The 16,867-nt window shown below is 39.3% G+C and overlaps 1 protein-coding gene across 1 annotated transcript in view; it reads right to left on the reverse strand.

The window, feature by feature from the left end:
- Window positions 1-43: 43 nt before the first annotated feature.
- The window catches only part of TMEFF1 (transmembrane protein with EGF like and two follistatin like domains 1), a 120,119-nt gene continuing 103,295 nt past the window's right edge, over window positions 44-16,867 (reverse strand). The window contains exons 7-10 of the mRNA XM_087721939.1: window positions 15,035-15,100; window positions 12,508-12,631; window positions 8,768-8,926; window positions 44-1,654 (exon numbers count right to left, since the gene is read on the reverse strand). Of these exons, the coding sequence (XP_087578065.1) occupies window positions 1,570-1,654; window positions 8,768-8,926; window positions 12,508-12,631; window positions 15,035-15,100 (434 nt within the window). The 3' untranslated portion in view covers window positions 44-1,569. The remainder of the gene's footprint in view (window positions 1,655-8,767; window positions 8,927-12,507; window positions 12,632-15,034; window positions 15,101-16,867) is intronic.

Raw genomic sequence — 16,867 nt, forward strand, 5'->3', positions numbered from 1 at the left:
GTAAACAATATAGCAAAGAACGAACCCACAGTCTATTAAAATCCACGTTGCTCCTATTTTAATTTTAAATTATCTTTTTTTCTTGCGTTCAGGTGGTAGGGAGAGGATCGATGCGTTCGAACAGACTTTTGACAATTGAAATGACATTTAACTATTTTCTTTCCAAATACATAGGTTGCGCCTTACAATAATGAATAAAACACATTTGGGACAGATTAAATAAGAAAAGAAAAACATTGCATTGGCATAGTTTCCCAGTTGAAATATTCAAAGCCTTTTTATTGAACAAATTATTTATTCCTACATGCAGAATTGGAAAGCCTAAAACTACATGTTAAAACAGTTGGAACACACCCTAGTTACATTTTAGCTCTGAATCTTCCAAACAATTACTAACATCCTATTAATATAATAAATACAACCAGAAGACTTCATTTGGAGACACATTCTTAGCTCTTGGAATTATTCTTGACAAGAGCACAAAATCTTTTATACTGTTTTTGCTTTTTTGCATTTTAATCACAAAGACTATACAATTGTGTTTGCTGATGTGAAAACAGGTATCTTCTTTAGAAAACTGTAGTAAATATGAAAATTGTTTAAACAGTGGCTAACACAGCTACATCCCAATCAGGTATGTGGATTATTAACATAATTCTTAACAAAAAAAAAAGCAATATATTTGTCTCTCCAGGACAAATGTGCTCTGTTCAGCTGAGCAGTTTTTTTTGAATAATGAACTGTATATTATAATTATTATTTTACAATTTAAAAATAAAGTGTCCGCTATTTATGAAGAAGATGGCACTGAAACCTGGGCCATATATCTTGGATTGGATCCAGACTAAAGAGGCAATCCTTTACATGCTTACCTGAATTAAACTGAATGGGACTTATTTCTGAGTAGAGATGTATAGGATTGCATTTTAAGTTAATTGCACAATTTGTTTTCATTGAAAACAATGGGAATTTAGATTAACTCGTCCACTGATTCTTCTGAGCGCTAGGCAGAGCTAGCTTAGTCTGGATTCAGCCCATTCTAAATGTTACAACTACACACAAAAACACATCTCCACATTTCATGCGATTGGCAGTGTCTAAAAAAACCTCTTACTAAGTTTTAAAAACATTTAAATATCTACGGTATTTAAACACAGTGTCTTCTAGTTCCTCGTAAGAAAAGTATGCTGTAAACATCTTTTACCCTTTTTGCTAGGAAACATGATGGGCTCCATTTTCATTTGTTGAATAATCATTGGTGAAATGTCTCTCTTTTCAAAATTCTTACACTCCATGATTAAAGCACAAGTCTTATCAATATAACCATGGGATACAAATACAAGAAATAAACTAACACCTTCCTCAAACCATGAAATGAGAAGTTACTAAAGCAGTCCATAGCTGTTAGCTGCTTCCTGTAATAAAACGAGACAGCGCTACGCTAAAAATAATAACAATAATAATTAACATGTCCAAAAATAAGGCCTCTGAAATAAATATTTCCATTGTTTTAAAAAAAGTTAATAAAATTGTACATCACATGGTCAATGTAGGTATAAAAAAATGCCGCTAAACCATTCTGGATGACGTATCTGAAGTAAAGTGGCCTAGATTTTGCTTCTGCCGCCGTCCTCTGTTGTTTTGGGGGCATTTCCTGTTATCAGAAGCAAGCAGGAGAGAAAGATGAGTCAGTAAACCCAAGTATTTAAAAGCATTTTTTCACAATTAGAGGGGGTCCTGGATTAGTGACCCGCAATTTCTGTTGCTAAGCGATGCAGTTCCTAACGGAAATATCATGTGACTCGGGTGACAGGAAGTTCTCCAGCTGGACAGACGTGGGGGATGTGAGCTCTGAAGAGCCTCACATGAACCCTGTCTGACAAACCAACTCTGAGGATCCTTTTTTAGATCAAAACCCCCCTGGAAAGGGGGGGGCGAAAAAGGGGCAGCATCTCATCAGACCCAGGGGGAGGCAACAGGTCCCTCGCAGGTCAGAGATTTGCCCTCTGAATCGTAGTATAGCAATAGCAGTTAGACTTATATATACCGCTTCACAGGGCTTTCAGCCCTCTCTAAGCGGTTTACAGAGTCAGCATATCGCCCCCACAGTCTGGGTCCTCATTTCACCCACCTCAGAAGGATGGAAGGCTGAGTCAACCTTGAGCCGGTGAGATTAGAACCGCTGAACTGCAGATAACAGTCAGCTGAAGTGGCCTGCAGTACTGCACCCTAACCACTGCACCACCTTGGCTCTTAGTAGGGGCGGCAGCATGGCAACATGGCTGCACAAGAAGCTGGCTTCCACCCAAAGCAACTGAACAGGAGTGTAAGGTTGAGATGAAAGACCGGTAAGAAAATTCATTTAACCCACAGTCATAAATCAAAACTTGGAAAAGGCAAAGAATATTGAGAGTACAAATAATATTAATAGACAGATCTGGATTTTGGCAAAAGGAAAGAAAGAAAGAAAAACAGAGGGTTGAAACACTAGCCTCCAAAAAAGGCATTTGTTTGAAACAATTCGGACAGAAAGGGAGAAAGCAGAGAAGTGACAAACCCACTCAAATACAAACTCTAAATTTGGTTCTGGATTTGAAATAGAAACCAAACATTCCAAAGAAATTACTTCGTCTGAATGTCTTCCAACTAATATACCTTAAGCAACTCCAATTAATGAGAGGCGAAATGCAATAACGGAGGAAAGATCAAGGAAAAAACACCATTTTCTCACCAACAAAAGGAAATATAAAAGATTTCTTTGACGGTGGTTTGGGGAAAATTGAAGAGGGTGGACATGTCGAAACAAAGAAAAGGGAAAAGGCAGGAATAGAGAAGGGGGGAAAGACTTACTAGGAAAAAAATCATACAACTAGAAATTGTTATATGGGCAAATACAAAGCTGAGATATTTACTCCTAAATATGACAATAAAATTAAGTTGCTAACTGACTGATTATGATAATGGAAAGATAATTAAATAAAGGTCAAAATATATGGAATGTGGACAAATATGAAATTGATATGGGGAGATTGTAAAGCAGAAGTTTGTGATTCACCTTTATACATGATAATTAAACTGAGTTGCTAGTTGATTGAATATGACAATAGAAGGACAATTAAGCATGGGTCAAAATATACGAAACATGGACATATATAGAACTTCTAAGATGATGAACAAAGTGAGATGTGTACCACTTGTTATTCTATATAGTACATTAAGGGAATTGTAATGAACACTGAACAGTAAGGATTGCTATTTATACACAATTAAGGGTAACCTAAACCCAGATATGGAAAAATGGAGGGGGAACATGAAATATACTTACAATGGGAAACTATTAAGATTTAAAGACAGAATCACAAGGTGGGGGCATGTAAGGATGCATAATTATATAAATATAATGATGAAAATAGTTGGAAATAGTAACCAGGGCTACATCTCAGCCAAAATGAGGTTGGAGTTAAAAGTACAATGACTATATATGTATACCTTTTTCCTCTCTTTTTTTAAAAGACTAGTGCCTTGAAGCGTATCCGGAGACCAATAGGCAGCCAGTGCAGCTCGCGGAGGATAGGTGTAATGTGGGTGTACCGAGGCGCACCCACAATCGCTCGCCTGGCTGCATTCTGGACGAGTTGAAGTCTCCGAACACTCTTCAAGGGCTGCCCCATGTAGAGCGCATTGCAGAAGGGGCATGTAACCTTACTCCATATACAGCCCCCAGCCCCCACTCTTTTTTATAGTTCCAGATATTCTGAAATATTTTACTCCTCCTCCAATCAGGAAACCCCCTAGTTATAACGCTCGAGTGTCCAAATTGACAGAAAGGAAGGTAGTGTTAATTCTAACTAAATGAATGAACAAATACACACAATACTACAGCTAAGAATGCTACCCTACTTCTTCCACTTAGGTCACTATCATAACCCTTATGGCTTGTGATAGATGAAAACAATATTTTTAAATATTAATTATTGCAGAGGGAAGATAATTAGTGTTTCTTTTGTAAGTACAATTAATGCAAAACCTCTACAAAGAATACATTTGAACGGAGTACCCGATGCAACAATAATGTAGAACCTGTTGCCAACTCCCAATATTTGGAATTTCTGTATTACACACTTTTCTGAATCCTTTGATGTCAGGCACTAATGAGGCTCTCCTTCCTTTTCCTTGGAATTATCTGGGGGAGTTGTAAATGGGTATGCAGAATGAGAAAGAAGACATTCCAGGAAGAGAATTAAGAGTCATTTAATCAAGAGGCCACGATGAATCATGCTTGGCATCGTTAACCATAGTTATGGCTCACTAGCTGTGCCGGATATCCTTTTTCTCCCTCTGTCTTGATAACCTTGTTTGGCTAAAACAATGTTTCAAACACTACTGATGGTCAAGTGCCAGGATGAGAAATTAAGCCCCTAAATCTTATTATCAAAGGCTGAAATCCTATATACATTTACTTGAGATTAAGCTCGTATAACTTGGTGGGATTTATTTCTGAATAAATAGGCCCCAAATTTAGGTCTATAGGCAAATACATGTATTTTCCGCATATCGCAAATCTGATCCTTTTCTTGGAAAGCCTTATTGCTGATGAGCTTGTAAAACTGCTGACTTGAGTTTAAGTGTATCAGCAGAATGAAAAATTAAAGATAATTTTATTTTTATTTTTATTGAACTTCAAAATTATTTGAATTTCTTCTTTCTTATAAGCCCACTCTGAGTTTGTTGCTAGAACACAGGCTATTCGCTATCAGCTGTCAAAGAAGAGAAGCTAAGAGAATTCTAAAATGATATGAAGCCCATTCTAGCTGTAGGAGACCCCCCTCATACCCACTAATTCTGGGTTAATTTCAGCAACTGGAGGCAGTTTGCATTGGGTAATTTATTGCTTATGTTGGCCCTGATATGTCATCCAGCCAAGCAAGCAAGTGCTGACCTTTGAATTATATTTTGTTAATGCTGTAGGATAAAGCTTTGGAGATGCAAAGCAGGAACCTATTTTGAGCACAGTTATTGTCCAGCAGGTTGAGTGATGTGTGAGACCAGGTTTTTTGAAAAACAATGCAAGCCATATGGGAAAGCTTATTGCTTATAGCAACTTTATAGAATAGCAATAACAATAGCAGTTAGACTTATATACCGCTTCATAGGGCTTTCAGCCCTCTCTAAGCGGTTTACAGAGTCAGCATATTGCCCCCAACAACAATCCGGGTCCTCATTTTACCCACCTCGGAAGGATGGAAAGCTGAGCCAACCCTGAGCCGGTGAGATTTGAACAGCCGAACTGCAGAACTGCAGTCAGCTGAAGTAGCCTGCAGTGCTGCATTTAACCACTGCGCCACCTCGGCTCTGCTAGAATAGATAAGATGTAGAATTATAGAATAAATATATGTGGCTGGGTGTGCCTTCAAGTCAGCCTGTGGTTCCTAGTGACTGCCTGGACAAGTCCCTCATAGGTTTCTTGAAAAGGTTTTTTTTTTTTTACAAAAGTGACTTGCCATTGCCTGTTTTCTAGGGCTGAGTGAGAAGGCCTGGCCCAAAGTCACCCACCTGGGCTTATGCTTAAGGCAGGATTAGAACTCACAGTTCCCTCGTTTCTAGTCTGAGGCTTTAACCACTGCATTAAACTGGCTATCAAAGGCACATAAACCCAGAGTCAGCCTCTGTTTTGCTGCTTGCTTCTTACTTTCGGCTGCCATTGAAACGCGGAGGGGGGGCATGGTATTTGGGTGGGGAAATTGTTCAGCGCTGGAGTGACTGTGAAAGGGGGGGTTGTTCTCACCATCTAGTGTGCATGCTGCAGATAGAGGAGTTGCCGCCAAGGCCAACTTGAGGGGCTGCCTTCTGCCGATTACCTCCCACAGACCCATTCGATCCCACAGATTAGGCTCCTCCGTATTCCATGTGCCAGCCAATGTCGGCTGGCGACTACTCGGAGGAGGGCCTTCTCTGTGGCTGCCCCGGCCCTTTGGAACGAGCTCCCCGTGGAGATTCGGACCCTCTCCACCCTTCAGGCCTTCCGGACGGCCGTGAAGACCTGGCTGTCCCAGCAAGCCTGGGGTTGAGTCCCCCCCCCCCACTCGAATCTGCTGTGTCTGTTGTGCTTTTAAACTGTTTGTATTGTCTGATTGTCTTTGTCTTCCTTTTTGTAATTTCCCCTCCCTTGGCTTTGTTCAGCCGCCCTGAGTCCCTTCGGGGAATAGGGCGGCCTACAAATTGAATAAAATCCAAATCTAAATCCAAATCCAACTGTCCGGCATACCAACCTGATGATGCTTTTTGAAGATGTCTCCCACATGACACCTGTGGGGTGTGCAGATTGGACTATGGGATGGGGTTACCAAGGGGAGGGGGTTGGGTCACATATTGATATCTATGATTACGCGTGCTTTTGCCTCAGATCTTGCTTTGCTTGGCTACTACCTACTCATAACCAGTAAAAGTACTCTTAATTCTGCAAAATGGAGTTGAGTGGGTTTCTTTCTTGGTTAATGAGGGAAGCAGCCATGACACCCAGTTTCTAAACCCACTAAAACTGCCAATACTTTGTTTGACAGCAGACAGGGCCTTCTCCTTCACACTCTTGCACACCATGCAATTGAGATGACACATTTATTTATGATTGATTTATTTATTCGGTTTCTATAGCCGCCCAACTCAGTCAGGTGAGAAGGCATCTACAACTTCATAGGTGAGAAAATGTTCTTGATAACCCAGTACGCCTTGAGTTTGAGTTTATTGGTCTTGTATGCCGCCCACTCCCGAAGGACTCCGGGCGGCTTACAATAAACAAGGGAAGGGGATAAATAAACAAAACAACACTTTAAAATACACAACATTCACAGTTACTGTGGGGCTGGATATTTCACAAGCCCCCCGGCCTGCTGGAGCAGCCAGGACTTGGTGGCTTTGCGGAAGGCCGGGAGGGTAGTAAGGGTCCGGATCTCCAGGGGAGGTCATTCCATAGGGCTGGAGCTGCAACAGAGAAGGCTCTCCCCCGGGGAGTCGCCAGCCGACATTGGCTGGCAAATGGAATCCGGAGGAGGCCTAACCTGTGAGATCTAATCAGTCTATGGGAGGTAATCGGCAGGAGGCGGTCTCTCAGGTACCCAGGTCCGATGCCATGTAGGGCTTTATAGGTGATGACCAGCACCTTGAAGCGGGTCCGGAGACTAATGGGTAGCCAGTGCAGCTCGCAGAGGATAGGTGTGACGTGAGTGTACCTGGGTGCACCCACAATCGCTCGCGCGGCTGCGTTCTGCACTAACTGAAGTCTTCGAACACTCTTCAAGGGCAGCCCCATGTAGAGCGCATTACAGTAATTCATGTTTTGTTCATAAAGAATATTGTATGGAGATCCAACCACATAGTTATGACTCACACACATAGAGGGTTGCTTCACCATGAGGAATTGGAATTAATCCTGGGAGTGTAAATAGGGCCACAGAGAATCTATCTTTGACATGGGCGTGGACGAGCAAGCAGCAATCCTGTAGAGGTATTTTAAGCCATAGCATGGATTAAAGGAACAAGAAGGGCTGGTATGTATATCATATTCCACAGCCTGATTTCCCTTCTATTTCTTTGCTGTACTTATTCCACCCCTAGAAATATCTGATATGAATGAAGCCAACATTCCTCCTTGTAAAGCAATTTTAGCAGAATTTGAGATCGATGTTATGGAAAGGGGGACAGGCAAATAGGAAGATGAACAGAAAGGAAATAGGTTAATTCCGATACAGTATTGATGTATTTGTATCTCAATGCCAATATATTATTGGGGATGCAAGTTAGTGCCAGAGTGAGAAATTATCAATTCCCCCCGCCTCAGTTTTCATCCATTTCAATGAAAGAACATTTGTTTTCAAAATTATTTGAAATAAGAAATTCTCACGAGTGGACTATGTCATTCTTGCACTTATTTGATTAGAAGCTGGCCAAGGATACGTGCTCATTTTCTTTATATAACTGCGCCTTTCATTATATTATTATATCTCCAGTGATTTGCATCGTATGCTTCGATTAAATCCCAAGAAAACTTAGGGAGAGAATTCTTCCTTTTGGCTTTTTTTCAATAGCAATGCAGCTGTCATTGCTAAGGGGGCGTCCCAGTTTTGACAAATCGCTGGAGAAATTCTCTGCCCCCTTTCTTCCTCTGCCCGTTTTACACTGAGTAAATAATTTTGAAAGACCTTCTGCGCTGAGCTTTAATTCAAAAATGTTGTTACATGTGCAAGTTTGATTTAGGACTGTGGCATCTTGTGACATTTACATCAAGCATACTTACCTAAATATTTTACCTTGATAATAATAGAACACACACATGTGCACTATATATAGACTCAGAATGTGTATAAGTGTTTCACACATATACACCTACTTCCATGGAAAGAGAGTGGAAGAGAGAGCACATTTCAAACAACAAAAGTACTTATTATCTCAATCCATGAAGAAAGTAGGTGGGAAAATACAAATCACGGCCCTAACAAAATAAACAACAACAACAAAGGAAGGAGGAATGAAAGTTGGAGGGGGGTGAAAGAGGGTGTATGGTGGGTCAAGGTGGTATATTGGGTTTGTATTGTGGGGGGTATTGTCTATAAAAGCGAGGGCTGTGTTTATTATTCAATGTTATATGCCCCGGTTATGCACAGTATACATGTGATTGTATGGAATGAAATGGAAATAAACGTATTTTTAGAAAGAAAAACAACAACAACAACAACAAAGGATACCCCTTGTGATGTTGTGCCTCTGAACTTACCTGGTTATACACATAACAATTGCAACTATAATGGCAATCTGGACAGCTCCAATTATTGCTGCAATAAGCACATGAGTGAACTTTTGTCTACTTGGGACAACATACAGTATGCTAAAGTCTGTTTTTTCACAATGTTGTCCTGTGTATCCAGATTCACACCTAAAAGAGAAGAGTAAAATATTCCTATTTTATATATAATAATATATACTCTGTGTGTGCGTGCTGTATAGTAAATACATCATTGTTAGAATAGTAAAATAGTAAAAAAAGCTTTAAATTAGATAATAACAATAGAAACAACTATTAAGCATAAACAAAAACATTATGGAAAAGTTGTTAGTAGTATCTTCACTACTTCCCTTCTCTTCCTTTTCCCAATTTTTTTTTTTAACAAATAACCACACATTTTAATTCTTGGATGCTTATGTGTGCATAATGTATTATGTGTGCACTGCATATCACACATAACCACCAAATCTTAAAATAAAGAAAATGATTTTCAAAACAAAGAGATCCCAAATTCAAACAAAGCGCGTATGAATGGGATAACTGTAAATTCCTCACGCCGATATGAAAATATATCAAGATTGTAGGCACGCATGTGCGTCTCTCAAATACAACTGCTCCTTTCGCTGGGGATTTTAATTTCTTTAAAAAAAATTTTTTTTTTTTTTCATATATACATTCACAATTATATAATCTCATAACTGTTAATAATATGTATTTATAACAATTTTTCTCCCCTACAATTGACAATATAATTGAGATTGCTTTCTTACCATCCCATACACCCATCTTATTTTACAACAATCCTACTTCTTCTTCCTTCCTTCCCTCCTTTCTTCTCTCCTTCTCTCCTTCCTTCCCTCCTTCCTTCCCTCCTTTCTTCTCTCCTTCTCTCCTTCCCTCCTGCCTTCCTTCCTTCCTTCCCTCCTTTCTTCTCTCCTTCTCTCCTTCCTTCCTTCCCTCCTTCCTTCCCTCCTTTCTTCTCTCCTTCCTTTCCTCCTTCCTTCCCTCCTTTCTTCTCTCCTTCCTTCCTTCCTCCTCTCCTTTCCCTTCTCTCCTTCCCCTTCCTCTCTTTCAAATACTTTTGTCTATTTTTTTAATTGGTTCCATGGTGTATTCCCTACAAACCATATTCCAAATGTCTAAATATGCTGTGTTATATAATGTGTCGTATATAAGGAAGCCAATCCTGACTAAATTTCTGCTGTGGATATATAACCCACCACTGTTCGTTCCTCTTTTCCAATGATTTGTTGAATTTGTTCTTGTAAACTGTCAGCAAACTCAGCATATATTCCAACAAATTATGATACATTTCAAGTATGTTTTCTGAGATTCTACCTAATAACTATTTTATCAGTTCAAAAAAAAACAAAAAAAAACCAAGAATATAAGATGGAAGGAGTATTTTTTAACGTTCACATTATTTTGTAGATTGCCCCATGCAAATGAGAAAGATCCAAAGTTATGAGCCTTTATACCAGCGGTTCCCAATCTTTTTTGGCCATGCCCCACTTAAGCATCTTTAAAATCCTGATTCCACCCCACCCCTCTGGTGACATATAATTCTTACTTTACTCAAAAAGTGAACTCTACTCATATGAAGGAAGCCTAAAAGGCCATTAACTTGGTTTAAATAAAGTTCAAATTGCCCCTGTTAAAATCAAATTGCCCCCTGAGGGAAATGGGCCTCCCCTTGGGAACCACTGCTTTATACTAACAAAGCTCCACCAAGACTTATAGAAATATACCATATAAATTGTACACAAATTTATAAAATTCAAAATGTCCAAAGAAGGCAAAGTAAGAGCACATCCTAGACTGATAAAGTGCAAAAGCTAAGAGGCAATTATTTTTAGAGTGTACCTCTCACCACAATATTTAAATACTTATGCTAGACCAGAGGTGTCAAACTCAAGGCCCACAGGCCGGATGCGTCCCATGCTAGCCCCGCCTCCTCCTGGTTTAGCGAAGGGGGCGGAGTCCCGATATGTCACATGATGCTGCTGTGACGATGCAAGTTTGACACCCTTGTGCTAGACTAATTGGCAGATGTATTTATTTCTTCTCCCTTAATAGCAATAGCAGTTAGACTTATATACCGCTTCATAGGGCTTTCAGCCCTCTCTAAGCGGTTTACAGAGTCAGCATATTGCCCCCAACAACAATCCGGGTCCTCATTTTACCCACTTCGGAAGGATGGAAGGCTGAGTCAACCCTGAGCCGGTGAGATATGAACAGCCGAACTGCAGAACTGCAGTCAGCGGAAGTAGCCTGCAGTGCTGCATTTAACCACTGCGCCACCTCGGCTTAATGTCTTTTTTAATTCTAAAATTGTCTTCTAGGTGAGTGTGTATGGGTCCCTGTGTACGTTGGTTCAGTTCTTGGTTTTACGGGAAATAAATTATTGCTAAATCGACATGACTCTTACTACTTCTCCAAGCCTGAAAAAAAGTTTACGCTTTAATAATTTAATCTGAACATTTTTCAATACAGGCCAATCCAAATACAAAATCACAATTGCTTTTAAAACTTTTGCAGGCATAGTTACGACTTTAATTCAAGGTTAGTCAATAAAAAGAGCAATGACATTTCATCTAACGTGAATGCATATGTGACAATAATTTTCCCCTTTCTTTTCTTTTTTTTAAAAAAAGAACTGTAATCCACGTCTATTTATGCTGGAGAAATGAGCCAAAAGCTTTCAACTGATACCTTTATCCTCTCCGGCACATTTCAGCACCACCTTTTATCATCTCTTTATGCCATTTGAAAGTAGCAACTGCAATGCTACTAAAGTTTCCCCAGGCAAAGAGAAGACTGGGAAGGCATAGTATGCGCTCCTAATTGGAGTGGGGAGGAGTATGTGAACCAGAGCGGTGGCGGGGAACACTTATGTAAGTAACCCCACTTGAACTGCAGCAAGCTGAATCAAGATGAGGGCCATTCATAATAATTCTGTGCACCCCCCAAACCTTTTGATACCTGCTGTCCTTCACTAGCAGATCTAAAGAAGACAGGCAAAAATTAATAAGCTTTTGGTAGCTTTAAGCAGGCCGGGCTAAAAAAGATTAACCGGAAGTGCTGTTGCTAGAGAACATTTTTCGTCTACTTTGGCTTGTATCTACTACGAGTTCTAGAGATTTGTCCTTGTAACCCTGTCTATATCTATCTCATCTATAATTTCACTGAAGAAGAATAGATCTTCTGTCACTTTCCCTGCCAGTAATTGACAGATGCCATCAGTCAGCCCTTGGTTAATTTCAAAAAAACAAAGGACCACTCAATTTTAGCGAAAACATCAGGTTGTTGACCATCCTTGTGGCTGAATTTGGGAGAAAGGGGAAGAGAAAGCTGTGGTGACTATAAAATATGTCAATGGCCCAACGAACAGACAGAAAGTGGCATTCTTAGAGGGGGGGAAAAAGGAAACCTCCCCTTTACATTATTTCCTTAGTTTTGCTCAAACAATTTTATAAGGAATCGAATCTGTTTACATAGCAGCAGGCAGGAGTAAAAAAAAAGGTAGAAAATAATAGAATACTATAAATTCAAAGCGATAACAAAAACACAACAATGGGTTTAACTAAAACCATCCAGATATGAGCGAAGAGAATCTCTTATCAAATTATCTAGGGCTATTGCTGCCCCCCCCCCGCCCCCAGGACCATGCTTAATAATATACAGGCAATGTAGATTTTCAGATGGTGCTTTTATTAGTCTAATTGACTTACCTGCAGGAAGCTTTCTGCGTTGAATAAATGAATTCACACTTCCCATGGATGCAGTAGCTGCTAAAACTATCCGAGCAAGGAATATGGTTTCCAATATAGATGTCTTCCCTTTGATCACTTGCATCTTTTGTATGAAACAAAAATATAAGGCAGAGTAGTTTACTGTTTTACGAATATTGTTAAAACAATTATAAAAGACAGTCACTCAATACTTTAAATCAAAAATGCAGCTATTTCCTCAGCAACAATATTACATCTTTGGAATAAAGCTGTCACCTTACCTGCTATTTTAGCTATATTTAAACGTAAGATTTTAAAAGCATATTTATTCTTTTATCACCAAAGATAAAATAGAGAACAAAGAAAAAAAATATTTTTTAAAATTTTTTTCAACTAAATGAATTAACTTGGGGGGAAAAAATCTAAAATAAATATTCTTATGTTTTTTTTTTTAATTAAATATTCCGCAGGATGGAAAGGAAACTTCAGAATGCGGCAGGTGTCAGACTCCAGGGAGTCTCCTGACCCGAAGTTTCCTTTCCATCCCGCGCTTCTTCCATTAGCTAAAATCCCGACGATGTCGATAGCTTTTTCTGGAGAGAAAATGGAGATCTCGCGTCCTGGGAAAAGTCTTTGTGCAGAGGAGATTGGTCCTCTTCCCTTGCTGCACCCCCCCACCCCAATCCTCCAGGCCAAGCGCTTATTTCAGGGAAACACGGTATATGCACAACATTATGAAATGTAAATATAAACAAGCGTTTAAAAAATCAATTCAGTGGAGCAAACTAACCAATTGAATTGTCAGGCAAACCAGAAAGAGCCAGAAACAAAATGCCAAAATTGATAAAGATTCTATTCGGTATACATTAAGGAGAACCTCCTCAGCTGATTTTAAAACCTAGCACAGATAAGCTATCTGTCAGATTAATTTTCCAATTCTGATAAACTTACGAAAACTAAGCATATACCAAAAGATTAAATACATTCTAATATTCCTGGTGCGTCTTCAAAAAGTTAATAACGATTTGATTAGTGAAAAAATAAGCTGTTGTTATGAATCCCCTTAAAAATCCACTTTATTCCCCAGAAATATTTCACAGCTTCCATATTTTTTCTCTTTTCTTCTACAATAATTTTTCCAATAAACAATAAAAGTGTGAGAAGAGAAAGTGACAGGAGGAAGAAATTGCTTTTCTGTAGAAATAGCTTCTTTTGCCCATTTCCTCCAGTTTTAAAAGTCACCTTTAAAACTCAAGTGCAGAATACAGGAAATCTATTTTGTTCAAAGTCAGCCATTACTCAGAGCAATGTATGAAAGCTTCCTTTCCAGTCCTTAACTGCAAGATTATGTGTAGCATTAATATAAGAAATACATGTAGGGCTTAGACAATTCATAGCTCTATTCTTCGATTTGTTAAGGGGGGGGGAAGCAAAAGAAATACAAGATCAGTTTATTTGAAACTATTGATATGCTAAATTTTCTTGAATAAATAAAAGTGGCTTCATTATTCAAAGTATGCGGCTGTGAAGAACTTCCAAGGCCAACAGAAGTGCTTGTAAAATTGTGTTCGACCAAAAATGGATTCCTTTGAAATGAATTGGGGACAGCAACTTATTTTAACACTTTTTTGTTCTAATTTCTATAGCACTAAATTATTCAAGTATTAAAACCCCAACACACTAAATATTTTCTAGAGCAAGGAATATATGTATATTTAAAGAAGAATGCCAGCTGTAGCTTTGATTAAAATTAGCTATTGGGATATGATTTATATCCTGCCTTTCATTCAGTGCCAAAGTGGCATATGTACTCTTTCCTCCTTCATTTTTTTCCAGAAACTACCTAGTAAAGTAGGAAAAACTGGCATAAAAACACCCAGAATATAATCATATTAATAGAGTAATTGACATTTAACAAAATTAATATATAATTATATGAACTAATACGTATTGTAGTTTAATTTAGCAAGGGGTCAACAAACGCCCAATCCCGGAGGACTCCGGGATTGGGCGGCATACAAATCTATTAAAATTGAAATAGAATTAAATTGAACTATGACCTACGGGCCAAATAAGGCTGGCTTTTTGTTTTTGTTCAGCCTACAAGCTAAGAAAGCACAAAAGGGTGGGCAACAGATTGCCAGGTCTGAACCTCAACTGAGCTCCGGGGCGAGGGGTGGGGCTGAGGGAAAGGTTACCCTAGGCAACAGTAGTGACCAATCAGCAACCTCCTTGCTAACAGGCTGGGAACATCCAGTAGCTGCCACATTTATTAGCCCGCAGACCTTCAGAGGTCTGAAGCATACTTTAAGTCCTGGAAAAGAAGTGACTCATGATAACACCTCCCTGATTCACTGGAATATGAGGAGGAGGAGGAGGAAGAGGAGGAAGAGGAGGAGGAGGAGGAGGAGGAGGAGGAGGAGGAGGAGGAGGAGGAGGAGGAGGAGGAAGATGACTTGCAAGATTCAGTTACTATACCATAGCTAGCATTTAAACATAAAAGCTAACATAAGCATTAATACCCCACCTTTCACATCTGGCCGATACTGCATTCCATCATCCTTCTTCCCCAATAAGTTGGAATCATCAGAGTCTATTGGGAGAAAGAGGAAAAAAGCACCAACTATTAACATACAATTACCAAAGGAAACAGTTTAATAAAAGATGACATGCATTGCATTCGTCTTGCACGGCTAAAACAATTATATTGTCCGGGACTGCTTTTACTGTCTCAATCTATTAAGGTTTAATTTCATAAGCAGATACAACCACCAGAAATAACATCCCACCACTGTGTGGCAGCACCAGTTACTCTCTTTCTCAGTCCTAGGAAAGCTTGCCAAGAAAACTGAAGAGACTTTCTAGGAATCAACTTTGACTTGAAGGCACCACTCCCCCCCCCCCCAAGGGATAATCATACTGTATTTTATCTTACAATCATCCATTTCAAGCTAACGTTAACATCCAGCAGACTAATGCTGCTTGGAGGATATGTGAACTCCACCTCTTTTATTATTTATGGTTTTTTTTAAATGTCCCAATATCCTGATATTGTTTGTCAATCACAGATGTAACCATAAGGCCTGATCAATCAGACCTACAGTAATATGCTCCACAGTTCTCCCATCAGCAGAGAAGGGCATCCCAAATCAACTAAGATTCAACCTCCTATGGTTGCAAAAAATGTTTTTTTAAGTGTATGACAATGTCTGATGAAGTTGGTTGGATATGACTGTAGGTCATTAAGGACAGATAATTCAAAACCCTCTGAGATTTTTGACTTGTCCCATATCTAACTGGAAATTAGTAAATCATGCAGAGTAAGAAACACAGCTAACTGTCATTTCTGTAATCTGCAAAAGACAAAAACCTACAGCATATTTTTATTATATTTATGTTTATAATAAACATTTATTATATTAACAGGATAGTATATACCATTTTCCATTATATTAAATGTTAATATTACTATTAGTAGTAGCCTGAATCAGTGGTGGGTTTCAAAAATTGTTCAAACCTACTCTGTGGGTGTGGCCTCCTTTGTGGGAGTGGCTTGCCTCCCATGTGACCGGATATGAAGATGCCGACGACACTTTTCAGAACTACCTTAAATTACCTCACACACAGCACTGGCATGCATAAGAATATGATGTAAACTTGTTTTTTAAAAGGCATCTTTGGTTTGCGTTAAAACAACTTCAACACACGCAATGTTCCGATTGCACCACAAACGCAGTAGTCATCCTTACCTTTCACAGAGGCACCGAGTTTTATAAATATGAGCATGACAGTGTAGAATAATCATATCCAAGGACCAGTGGTGGTCTTCAAAAATTTTTGGAACCTCTTCTGTAGGTGTGGCCTGCTTTCCGGGTCCACTGGTGGAACCTCTTCTAACCGGTTCGGTAGGAGGCCACACCCACAGACTAGATTCGAACAATTTTTGAAACCCACCACTGGTAAGGATGATGGGATTTGAGTATCTTCTCCCTGTTCTTCCACAAGGCCTGGATTCTACTTTGCCTACCAATCTTTCCAGCACCTTCCTTTCTGTACTTATTATGCTATTTGTAACACCAAACAGCCATTTGAAGTGTGGTTATTCAACCAGTCAGTTCACCAGCTTGATCTTCCAAGATCTTTTCATTCCTTATATTAACTCAGCCACCATTGTGGACTGCCAATTTCCTTGGGTTTAAAGGAAGCATATCCAATTGCCCATTTCAATATTTTCCCAGTGACGTCTTTGATATTGGGAAACAACTAGCCAGGCAGGGGATAAGGCTTTATTTTTATATTGTTTGATGTACACCACATTTATACAATACAGTGGGAACAGGAACTTCCTGTTTTTTATCTT

Source organism: Thamnophis sirtalis, unplaced genomic scaffold (assembly GCF_051295495.1).
Source record: "Thamnophis sirtalis isolate CommonGarterSnake01/CBP01778 unplaced genomic scaffold, rThaSir2_p1.2 scaffold_8, whole genome shotgun sequence".
In the NCBI taxonomy this organism is placed as follows: domain Eukaryota; kingdom Metazoa; phylum Chordata; class Lepidosauria; order Squamata; family Natricidae; genus Thamnophis; species Thamnophis sirtalis.